Raw genomic sequence first — 13,238 nt, forward strand, 5'->3', positions numbered from 1 at the left:
TTCTTTGTAAGCCTAGTACTTATTCTATCGGCTCTCTTTTGCCGAACCGCTAAGTTACGGGGACGCAAACACACCACCATCGGTTGTCAAGCGATGTTGGGGGGACAAACATATATACAATGGGTTTCTTTCAGTTTCCGTCTACCAAATCCACTCACAAGGCTTTGGTCGGCCCGAGGCGATAGTAGAAGACATTTGCCCAAGGTGCCACGCAGTGGGAATGAACCCAGAACCATGTGGTTGGTAAGCAAGCTACTTACCACACAGCCATTGTCATGAAAACTCTAGGAGTGATCTAATATTTAAGGATACACTTAGTGTTGTGTCAGCAATGAGCTAATGATGGAATTAGGAGAGAGAAGGTACACACAGATGGGGATAAAAAATAGGGAGAAAAACTGCTTATTTCACATTCTTAGGAAAAAAAGAGACTGTTACTACTGGATTGTGAAAAGTTGGGATCCTAAAGTGGAGATTGAAAGTAAAGTAGGGAACACATGGAATTGGGTTGGGACAGTAACTTGAGAAGGTGAAGGAGACACTTGCTGATAAGGACAGTAGCTAGTGTAATTTAGAGGACAGATATGTAAAGGTAACTTGCTAATATAAGTTAGAAGTAGATGATGTAATCCAGAGTTGCGCAATGAATTATTTGTGTAAAAGAAAAAAAAAAAATAGAGAAATAAAAATAGAACATCTTTATTTATAAATCAATATAAGTTACAATAATTCAAGTTTTCTCAGCTAAAAATGTTCTTTTAGCTGTTGTCCTCATGTAAGGCTTGTAAACCCACTCAACATCTGCTGTGTCAACATTATCAATTGTTCCCTGGATTATTTTAAACACTGCAAGTACAACAAAATAAGGTATAGATTTATTAGTAGTAGTAGTAGTAATAGTTGTGGTAGTAGTTATTCTTCTTTTAGTTTTGTTTCTGTTTCTTGTTGAGTGTCTTCCCAATGTCTAGGGCAAAGAAACTCACGATATACATTGGTAAGCCACTAAAATAAATACACTCAGTTGATCATTTACAAAACCAAATAAAGTTATGTAAAAAAAAAAGAAGTTATTTACAGAAAAAGTTATTGTTCTCACAGCAACAATGTTCCTCTAAACATGTTTAATTTACCAGTTAAAACAATCTTTCACACTACTTGCAGGGATGGTAAACAAGAGATCATTCTTAAATAATTTTCTGTTTCTTTTTATTATTATTATTATTATTATTATTATTATTATTATTATTAAGGCGGTGAGCTGGCAGAATTGTTATCACATCAGACAAAATTGCTTAGCGGTATTTCATCCATTTTTATGTTCTGAGTTCAAATGCTGCCAAGGTTGATTTTGTCTTTTATCCTTTCAGGGTCAATAAAAAAACTACCAGTTGAACACTGCGGTCAGGGTAATTGACTTATCTCCTTCCACAAAATTGCTGGCCTTGTACTAAAATTTGAAAACAGTTCTCTAAAAAGTCACCAATAGCAATGCAGATTTGGACTGAGCACAAAAAATTCAAAGAGGAAGGCTGTCTGTGCAGGGCAAAAGGATCTGGATGACCACTATCATCGGAAGAGACGGTTGAGCAGGTTCACCAAAAACTCTTGCAAAGCCCCAAGAAGTCCATAAGAAGAACAAGTCTGGAAACCCAGATTCCTCCAACCACAGTTTGGCACATCCTCAGGAAATGCTTGTTAATCAAACCCTACAACCTGCAGCTCGTTCAGGCAGATGACAAGCAAAAGCGCAAACATGGGGTTATGTGAAGGGCTTGGTTTGTCCCCACTTTTCCTGCAGACCTAGAGGAACTTGAGCAGAGAATCACTATCGCACTGGAGACTGTTACCCAAGACATGCTGCAGCATGTTTGGGAGGAGCTGAGGAGCTGGACTATGGGCTTCATGTGTACTGTGTCCCAGGCGGTGAGCATATTGAACATTTGTGAAATCGTTCATGGAATCCACATACCTTTGAATTTTTCACTCAGATTTGGAGGAATAAATCTTATGTTGCTCAATATTAAGCCTGTTTAGTTTCATTTGCTTTGACTATGTAGTTTCTGTGATATTTACGTCTCAAATGATATCAAACTTTTTGAAACACCCTGTATAAATATATATATATATATATATATATATATATTTATATATATATATATATATATATATATATATATATATATATATATATATATATATGTATATGTATATATATATATATATAGATAGATAGATAGATAGAGAGAGAGAGAGAGAGAGATATGAATATCTATGTGTGAGTGTCTTTGTGTCTGTGTTTGTCCCCCACCACTGCTTGGCCAATGGTGGTGTGTAATCTTGTAACCTAGCAGTTCAACAAAAGAGACCAATAGAACAAGTCCCAAGCTAAAAAAAAAAAAAAGATAATTCATTCGACTAAAAAATTCAAGGTGGTGCCCCAGCATGGCTGAAACAAGTAAAAGATAGAAAATAAAAGGAAACAAAATGATTGTTTATGCTAAGAATATCAGTGATAAAAGAAAACATTACACTTTGAAAATGGAGCTTATAGTGTTTTGTATACATTTCAATAAATGATATAGTTTTACTTACATTTTAGCTCAAACCTTGGTCCAACTTCAGTTAATTCAATTTTTTTGGTTTCAGCATTCTTTGAGTAAACATGATGCCTAGAAAAATGAAGCCAAAGAATTGAAAACAGTTGAATAGAACAAACTTTTGCAACTTTAAAAACAAGATTTTGTTTGTTTGCTAGAATCTGAGAAAGGAAAGAACACATAAAATACACAACTGAACAAAAGGACAGAAATTACTTCATAATTGATATCGGCTGAATTAAAAATATAAATATATAATTGATGTATTAATGTCTATAATTGATGCTCATTATATTCCAGAAAAGCTAACCCAATCTAAAATAAGTTTGTAAAATATTATAAAGGTTAGAGAAACTGCACAGAAAAAAAATATATAACTAATTAACAATGTGAAATAATATGAATAGGGTGTTGCCATCCGGTTTCACCAGTCCTCAGTCAAATCGTCCAACCCATGCTAGCATGGAAGGCGGACGTTAAATGATGATGATGATGATGATGATTCAGATAACTATAATAAAAGTTCCTGTCTGATTTGGCTTGGTTTCTATGTCAGGATGCTCTTCTTAACATCAACCACTTTACAGTGTGTGTTGGGTGCTTTTAATTGGCACAGGCGCTCTTATGTGGAAGTGGAACACGGCTCTTGCAGGCCAATCCTCTTCATCAGGGGGAGCAGCATTAGCGCTTCTGCTGTGGAGGGTGAGTCTTCTAGAGTTCAGCAAGGAGCCAGATATCTCAAAGTTTGCCTTGAACCTATGTGGGTCTGAACTCAATTCTACAGTATGGTACTGTGAGCAAGTGTCTTCTACTGTTGCCTCAGCTGACCAATAGACTACAAATAAAATTTGGTAGCTAGAAACTGTGTAGAAGCCCACTGTATATGCATGAGTGTGCCAGAGAGAAACTACCGAAAAATCAATGGGTCAAACACAGTGTTACACAGACATTCTCATCATTGGAAATGCAGTGACAGACTCTTTGGAAACCTGAAATCTGTGTTGCTATTGTTCACAAATGCATGATTGAGAGTAACTAAAAAAGCTAAAAAGAGATCATCATCATCATCGTTTAACGTCCGTTTTCCATGCTAGCATGGGTTGAACAGTTCAACCAGGTTCTGGGAAGCCAGTGTTTCTACAGCTGGATGCCCTTCTTAACGCCAACCACTCCAACCACTCCATGAGTGTAGTGGGTGCTTTTTATGTGCCACCGGTACAGGGGCTAGAGGGGGCTAGCAATGGCCAGGATCAGTTGGTGCTTTTTACATGCCACTGGCATGGAAGCTAGTCAAGGCGGCATTGGCATTGGCCACGTTCGCATGGTGCTTTTTACATGCCACAGGCACAGGTATCACAACTACAATTTCCATTTGATTTTCATTTTGATGTTGATGTACTTGACTCAATAGGTCCCTCAAGCACAGCAGGTTTCCCTATGATCCATGGTAATTTTGAATGGGCTGGGATTGGTTATGCGAAACTGGTGTAGGATACAGCCGTGAATTCACTTTATTTGCTGGGTCTTCGCAGTCACAGCATATCTCCAGAGGTGTCAGTCTTTTGTCATTGCCTTTGTGAGGTCCAATGTTCAAAGGTCATGCTTGACCACCTCATCCCATGTCTTCCTGGGTCTACCTCTACCCCAGATTCCTTCAACTGTTTAGGAGTGGCACTTCTTCACACATCTCCCCTCATCCATTCATAGTACATGACCATACCAGCACAAACGTCTCTCTTGCACGCCACATCCAATGCTTCTTATGTCCAACATTTCTCTCAGGGTGCTTACACTCTGTGATGTATGCACACTGACATTACACATCCAGCAGATCACGCTAACTTCATTTCTTTCGAGCTTACACATGTCCTCCACAGTCACGGCTCATGTTTCACTGCCATGAAACATGGCAGTTTGCACACATGCATCGTACAATCTACCTTTCACTCTGAGTGAGAAGCCTTTGTAGGGGTAGAAGCTTTCTAAACTTTGCCCAGGCTCTCCTTATTCTAGTGGTAACACTCTCTGACCATCCACCCCAACTACTAACTTGGTCACCTAGGAAGCGGAAGCTATCAACTACTTCTAGTTTCTCCCGCTGGCATGTGATGGAATCTGTTTTCTGAGCATCTGTGGTGTTTATTGCCCCTGTGCATCTGGCGTACACGAAAGCTATTTTCTTGGTTAATCTTCTTTTGATGTTGCTGCACCTCTTATGTGTCCATAGCTTACACTGGGTACATCTTATATAAAAATAATATTTAGAAGTAAATGACTGAATACTAGTATAACAAAGTAAACAATCTAACTGCTCAGTGGGAAACTCTCTAATCAGAAAGCAACAAAAAAATACTATCTACTTGAGAAATAGAGAAGACATGAGTTATTTCCCTTACAATATCAACCTTTATTTCTTTCCACTAACATGTTATAACATTAAACAGTAGAGTCTATTACCATATAAATCATTTATTTATAGTTTGAATGACAATAAATCAGGTTCAATATAATTCTAGCTTCCACCTGGGTCGAGGGCAAGTCCAGTTATTGCTTTTGATTGACCAAACATAGATCAATGATGGATATTAAATAATATCTAGATTAAAACTGACAACTAATTAAGTGATATTGATATTTATCTCTAAGTTGTTCTTGAACCAGCAGGCTTATGACCAAAGACATTCCAACCACAATCATCCCATCTTTTATTCAGACATTGCTCAACATGTCTTTAGATGGAAGGGTATAGTTTAAGGGAGATTTGGCTGCTATTTTCAGCAAGTCAAGCAACCTTGTAGTAGATTCCTCATTAGATCATAGTTAAGGATTGTGCCAGAGACAGTGATCTGCACTCACTAATCCCTCAGTGACCATACTTATAAAGAATTCCATTGGCTATGTTTCAATTAATTTCAAAATTAATCCAGAATTTTAGGATTTAGTTCAATAATTAAAATGATTTGTCCATTATAAAATTTGTGTTTGGAACATAAAGTTCTCAGAAAGTGCAATGAAAAGATTAAATTTAAAAATCAAAGTTTTTAAACAAGAAGATTCATATGATGGAATCAGAGGTGGTAGTCACAAGTGGATTTATATCTAAAAGGGTGAAAAGAAAATTGCTGAAAAACTTACCTGAATGAGATGAAATCATCAGAATTAGAAAATGTCATAACACGTTTACTGTCTTCTTTTGGGACAGGATATAAATATTTTAGAATATTTTGCACCTAGAAAAATCATGTTAACATCTTTTAATATAAACATCACCTACATGGAATACTTCATACCATCCACATCTTTATCTTAAAATATTTACATTAGGAAAAAAACAATTATCATGTACAAACAGTTTGTTTACATGTGTTTCAAGTTAAGGTGATCCCAAGATGTGTATTTTACTGGACAAAACAAGACACTTCTAAAGATAAAAATCTGCTGAAATGCTTTTAAAGCAAATTTAAAAGTTTGGGTTCAACTAATAGTTAATTAACTTATTTAGCATTCAGATTACTCTGTCAAATGTAATGCTTATTAATAGTTTTGAATTAATCATGCAATATCTCATAGTTTCAAGATATCAATGATGTGATTGTTTATTTTTAGAATGACATTGTATGGTTGGTATGAGAGGCCAGATCCGACCAGTTTTAACTTAAAACAGGTAGAACATTTGAGCTGGATATGGCCAATTTAAACGGTAAACGGTTAATAGTTTCAGTGTGTTGTACATTCTGATAACAGGATATACAGACACAAACACCACAGTCTGTAAAGTTAAAGAAAAGTTAATTCAATAAACAGAAATTCTGTAGGGAGTTATGCATATTTATATTTAATATATTTGACAACAGATTCATCATTTAAACTATCAATATTCTCTTAGAGACATGATTTTAAAAGGATTAAAGAGCTCTTCTCCCTACCCTAATTCTCTTTTGTGTTTAGATGCATGCATTTATTATCCCACAATTACAGGGATTGGCAATTTAGTAACATAGAAATCAACACAAATTATTACTTCACTTACTCTTCTTCCAAGCCGTGTACCAAAGTTGTGGAATATAAGGTGTGGGTAAGCTTCTGACATGGTTCCTACATCAAAGATATCATGTCTCATGACGACATTGAACATGGAAAAGTAAGCTGTCGGCCCATAGGGGAGATGAGAGATTGTTAATGCATCTACATGGGAGAGAGAAGAAAGAATGAAATAAAGATGTGAACTTTTGAAGGGACTGTTTTACAGCATAATACTATAAATCACTTGAACAGACACCACCATATTTACTGAAGCAGTGGTGAAAAACCCACTAAGACGATGTACAATATTGTATATGTGTAGGTGTGAATAATTAGCATATTTTAGGAATTTTTAGAAAATTTTATATAAATTAGCTCACTTAGGTTAATTACTCAGACTCACTGACTTAAGAAGTTTACTTTTTGTTAGAAAAATTCTCCATCAAGTCTTTTACTACTGTCAGCACCACCTCCAAGAGTTTTGTCAATCAGACTGACTCCAGTTTCATTTCTGTCTCATGTTAGGTGCAGGCATGGCTTTATGATAATAAGTTTACTTTCCAACCACAAGGTTCCAGGTTCAGCTCCACTGCATGGCACCTTGGGTAAGTGTCTTCTACTACAGCCTTGGACCATACAAAGCCTTGTGAGATAGAAACCAAAAGAAGCACAATGTGCATACATGTGTGTTTCTTAGTGTTTGGGCCTCACCACTGCTTGACAACTGGTGTTGATGTGTTTACATCCACATAACTTAGTAGTTCAGTAAGAGACTGATAAAATAAATACCAGGCTTGAAAACAAATAGTGGGGTCGATTCATTCAACTAAAGTTCTTCAAGGTGCTGCATTCTGGTTAACATACACAGATACAAGATGGATTTTTGCATTGTTTCCATCAATCAAACATCCCTTACAATAAAATTGATCAACACAGGAGCATAGTAGAAATGTTTACTGCTATGCCAAGCAGTGGGGTCAATTCCAGAATCACAGGATTATAAAACAAATTTAACCACACAACAATGTCTCAGCTAATATGTAAATGTTTAAATTTATAAGAATATTCCACCCACACCAGCTGGAACAAACTAAGTACATAACACTTGACGAAATGAAAACTTTTCATCTCAAAAATAGAAAACTGAAGCTGTTTCTCACCTGGAACTCCTCGATGTTCATGTAACAGGATCAAATCAGTGACATTATTGGCACGACAAGCATCTACTAACTGTTTCAGTTCATAATTTCCTCGATTGATTTTCTTACTGTTTGGCAAGATTAATCGAATTTCCTGCAATAAAAGAATTATAATTATAATAATAATAAACTGGTGAATGTAAACTGGACAGAGAAGGAATCCCAGAGCATGGAAAGCGGACGTTAAACGATGATGATGATCAATATGACTTGCAGAAAATACCAATTCTATTTTTTGGTAGGTATTTAACATCTTTACTAGAATAATCATGAAATTTAATTCTGCAGTGAAAAGGTTTAATAGACTCTCTCTTTCTCTCTCACACACATACATATATATATCAACTGAGGACAGTTCATAGCTTGCAGCTGCAACTTCTTAATTAAATAGGAGATTCAAGATATACAATCCAAGAGCTCTATCATGGTATGTTGAAGAGTTATGACGAGAGATTAAAACTTGATTCATAGTGTTCTGTAGTCCTGTTCACCAGAAAATATAAACAGTTGATATAATGAAGCTTTTATGAAAATCACTGACCTTGGCAAATTGTTTGAGTTTCGCACTAGGATCACGTGAAGTTGTGACCATTAACTGAGGGTCTTCAATACCAGCAGATTTATATTCATCATCCATACTATTAATGATCCCTGTAACACAAGAGAATCGTGAAGTGTTAATAGTTTAAACAGTAAACAAGCATGATTGTGAGGTTAAGAAGTTTGCTTCCCAACCACATGGTTTTGAGTTCAGAGCCACAGTGTGGCATCTTGGGGAAGTGTCTTCTATCATAATTCTGGGCCGACCCAAGCCATGTGAATGGATTTGGTAAGCAGAAAACTGAAAGGAACGCATCAAATGTGTGGGTTTTATAATCATTTATTTCAGTCATTGGACTGTGGCTCTGCTGGGGCATTTCCTTAAAGGGCTTAGTCAAACAAATTTACTCCTGGTACATGTTTTTTGAGTCTGGTAATTATTCTATTGGTCTCTTGTGCTGAGCTACTAAGTTATGGAGATGTAAATAAACCATCAGTAGTTGTTACATGGTGGAGATGGGGGCCACACTCACATTGATTGTGAAGCAAATTCTTAACCACACAGCCATACCCATATGGCTTTCTAATTATTTAACAAGAAATATAATTATTTGTACAACTGAAACAATTCCAAATTAAATGATGTTTTTAGTTGTGGTAATTAATAGTAATTAGTTTTAAAATCTTTGCATAAAATGTAAGCAAAAACTAATGTTGCTGTGTTAAACAAGTTTTTTCAGAAAATCTTTTAGCCAAGAGGAAAGGCAGTGTCGATGATCCTTTTCAGGGCCTCCAAGACAGGTGGGAAGGAGAGAGAAAAATATCCTCAAACCAGAATCCGAGCCCAAAAATTTGCAACAGCTTGGACTCTATTAACAGCACCCAAAATGCCAGTGACAGTGTTAAACCAGATGACAAATTAAGTCTTACCACCAAAGTAAGCCATGGCAGGACTGGAACCCTGAGCACAAAGAGCCAGGTCATATAACTGCAAGGCATCTAGTCTGACATTATTCTTACAGTGCCATCAATTCTCTATATTGGATTGGTACTTTTTTAAATCAATCCTGAAAAGATGAAAGACAAAGCTGATCTCAACTAAGTTATTTCATCATCATCATCATCATCATTTAACGTCCGCTTTCCATGCTAGCATGGGTTGGACGATTTGACTGAGGACTGGTAAACCAGATGGCTGCACAAGGCTCCAATCTGTTCTGATAAGGTTTCTACAGCTGGCTGTCCTTCCTAACGCCAACTACTCCGAGAGTGTAGTGACCATTGAAAACCACCACTTGCAGGGATTTTACTTGAGTCATTTCTCAGTTAATTCCAGTAAGACAGAATTTCAAGGCTGCAGCATTACCCCTACTCCTTTAACGAAACAATAAAAAATGTGATATAAAATAAAAACAAACATTATATAAGGATATGACAATGGCAAAATTACGAAGTGACACAAAATATATAAAAACAAGAGACCTACCATCTGCTCCACTGTCATCCCATTCTGAACTTTTCTGGAGTCTAATGGCATCTTTCCTTATTTCAGGAGCAATAGGAAGATTTTCTGAAAAAGAGATCAAATATAATACATAGAAAATTATGATGAGATAATGAAAGCAAAAATGACTCTTTATCATAAACAAGAGTAACTACTTAAAATAAAACACACTGAAATTTAATTTCTCACTCATGTTCTGAATAAGTAGTAAGAGAAGACAATTCAAAAAGCTAAAAAACATCAGCCCTAAATATTCATATGTAAATGATTTATATTTACTGGACTAAACCTCCAGATGGGAAGACATTGCAAATAATTGTTCTTGATGGAGGCAAGAGTTTAAAAAGAAGTGAGAAGTTGAGGCTCGTTACTGAAGAAAACATCATCACAACACTGATGGGTAACACCTACAAATGTGGTTGCTACAGCTGTAATTGTCACTCCTGTATGGACTGTTATAGCCACAACAGTCACTATTCTATGAACACAGATTGAGACAAAACTTTTCAGGTGCAGACTGATGGTCCCACAAGATGAAAGGATGCTACAGTAAGCCTCTAGCTTCTCTCAGCACACTAACATAGAACAAACAGGTATAAAATCATATCTAAAAATAAGGAACAAGACCAATCACAAGCAGCTGACCTTCAATTGACTGCAGCAGACGTTGTTTTTTCTCATGAATAGTTCGTTCTTTGTCTTCAATTGCTTTACGATAAAGATATTCCCGCCGCAAACGGGCTTGACGTCTCAGCTGTAAAAAATTACAAGAATGAATCAATAGAGACACATATTGTAAGATATCACAAAATGAGAAAAATGTTGCATTTATGTATTTATTCTCTTTAAGACAACTGTTATTACTGAGACAATAACGCTTGTAAGATATTGTGGAATGTCAGACAGATGTACCTACATATAGACCTACTCCAATTTGGATCTTATATTACCAAGATGGTATTGCAGAGTAGAATGACCCCAAAACTATTTTCACACATACACACTATGTTGTAGAAGTTGCTATTTAGTCCAGATTATCCTTATAGAGTAAGCCAATAATCAGAGGGCATATCAGCCGTGAATACCCTGTCTTTTCGTATACATGTGACATCATTCAATATCCTTCCAGTGATAATATGGCAAGATGTGATTTAACAGAATATGGATTCTGTTTCTAACAGCTTGGGCAAACACATAGCAGCTCCTTTGTTAGCTCCTGTTGTAGAAATCAACTGTCAAGGGGTGAACGACAGTGATGGTCAACAACTAACTAGATCGCCACCAGTTACAGTTAATAGTGAACAAGTTAGTGAGGTATAGGCATAACTACAGATGTACCCACCTTGTTCCCCCCCCCACACCGGATTTTGTTTCCTTTATCATATGGAAAACACAGAAGGGAAGTGGGTAATTAACACACCTCATCAAAACGTATGAGGAAACCAAGCTGTGGTGTGTGAATTATCAGACCCCATCTCCCACCCCCGGACACACAGACAAAATTCCAGCCTAATCGTCACCTACACCATCAGAAACGTATTTGCAGAAGATTTTACTTTAAAGAATTATCCAGTTTTCCGAAAGTTAAGAGGAAACAAATCGAGGTGCGTGAATTATCCGAAACTCCTCTCCACCGGTCTGAATGATTCTTTCACAACTAATTCCGATATAATCCAAATCTACACCATTTAAAATGAATCTAGAAATCTTCGTTAAAAAATATGCACTTTTCATGAAGTTATAAAGAAACGAAATCGGTGGCGGAGGGCACACGTCTGTAGTTATGCAGATGGTTATCTCATTGACCATCACTACATGTAAACTAATAAGATTCAAGAGAATCCAGTACTGCAAATATATGAAATGGCTTTAATTTGTAGCTATTACTTCATTTCCGACACTGAGATTGTCAAAGGACTTAATATGTAGAGAGAAGTCAGTTCGTTTGTCAATTTAAAACAATGTTCTCTCCAAACTCATGAACTTCACACAGGCTAATGAGTTTCCGATATAGATCACCACAACGAGAACGACATGAATGACACAAGATCGCTGCTCTAAACATTAGAATATATATATATATATATATATATATATATATATATATATATATATATATATATATATGAGAAAATACATAAGGAATTGGCTAAAACTGAGAGTATGTAGAAAGAGAATAAAATTTCTAAATGGAACAAATAAATCGAACAAAAATAGAAGTTGAACGAGAAGATCTGGAATATAAAGTCGATACTTTAGATTTAAAGTTACAGTTTACATAAGGAAATGTAGAATATATATGAAATATACATGTAAGGATCATTAGAATATATTAAATTATTGTAAAAATAATATTGAAACAACTCACCATGTTGACTTAGAGATGAAAACACGTGGTGAAAAGAGAAGAGTGGAAAGAGGGAAGTAACTCTATATATCGAAGCCCGACACTGAAAAGAATCCAATTGGAATAAAAATGAAAATAGTGTATTTTAATGCAGACGAGAATATATAGAGGCTAACATAGTAGGACTCACTACTTAATATCTCGACATTCTGGAGTAGAAAGAAATTTCAGTCTCTACTTTATCTTATAACACAATTTATATCACTTTTAATTTTTCTTTAGTCACATTTCTAAAAACAAAAAAAGTCACAATTCTTATCTCCCTTTACTTTGTTCTGCTGTTTTATTTCGTTTTTTTTTTAACACATTCTTTTAGATGGTATTTTATCAAACTTGAGTTTCATTAGGCATTAGGCTCGCAGAAACTGTTAATTAATTAACCTTCAGCCAATGCAATCTCTCGACACCCATTTCTTTCCAAGTTTATCCCCCCAAAAGAATTGAAGTTAGCATTATAGATGAATGAAACTGTTGTTGATTTTATCATGGCTTACAACAGTGACTAGTTCCAACCCTGTAATATCTACTTATGACTAGGAGGACTGCACCATTTGAGAGCTACAGGAGTATCTTTTTACTGTTAGGTGGTTTAGACTATCTAAAATTTGCTGTGTTGGTTAAAAGATATGAACTATGGCCATTTTTGCTTGTCATCTGACAACATAATTACTCTGCCAACCAGCCTCTCTTATCACAACCTTTTATTATAAATCATGTTATGTTACATGTAGCATAACCAAGTATGTAAGGATATAAGCTCAATGTTCAAATGTTCCCTTGAAATTTTGGGTTTGGCATCCAATTCTACACAAGGAACAGACTATTGTTCTATCTACAGTGGGAGATATCTTTCTTAAATAAGATAGGCATGGATGTGTGGTTACAGTGTTTGCTTCATGCCAACATGGTATGAAGTTCAATCTCGCTGCATGTTACCTAGGTCAAGAGTTTTCTATCATAACCTTTGC

At 35.9% G+C, this 13,238-nt stretch overlaps 1 protein-coding gene across 1 annotated transcript; it reads right to left on the reverse strand.

The window, feature by feature from the left end:
- Window positions 1-683: 683 nt before the first annotated feature.
- On the reverse strand, window positions 684-12,319 carry LOC106879286 (U3 small nucleolar ribonucleoprotein IMP4). Its single transcript, XM_014928781.2, has 9 exons — window positions 12,232-12,319; window positions 10,509-10,617; window positions 9,846-9,929; window positions 8,361-8,470; window positions 7,781-7,913; window positions 6,628-6,782; window positions 5,733-5,827; window positions 2,593-2,669; window positions 684-846 (listed from the first exon to the last, which is right to left on the reverse strand). The coding sequence occupies exons 1-9, from the start codon at window positions 12,232-12,234 to the stop codon at window positions 731-733; spliced, it is 882 nt and encodes a 293-aa protein (XP_014784267.1). The 5' UTR covers window positions 12,235-12,319; the 3' UTR covers window positions 684-730.
- Window positions 12,320-13,238: the final 919 nt, after the last annotated feature.

The sequence above is a fragment of the Octopus bimaculoides genome, chromosome 9 (genome assembly GCF_046866305.1).
Source record: "Octopus bimaculoides isolate indiv1 chromosome 9, ASM4686630v1, whole genome shotgun sequence".
Taxonomy (NCBI): domain Eukaryota; kingdom Metazoa; phylum Mollusca; class Cephalopoda; order Octopoda; family Octopodidae; genus Octopus; species Octopus bimaculoides.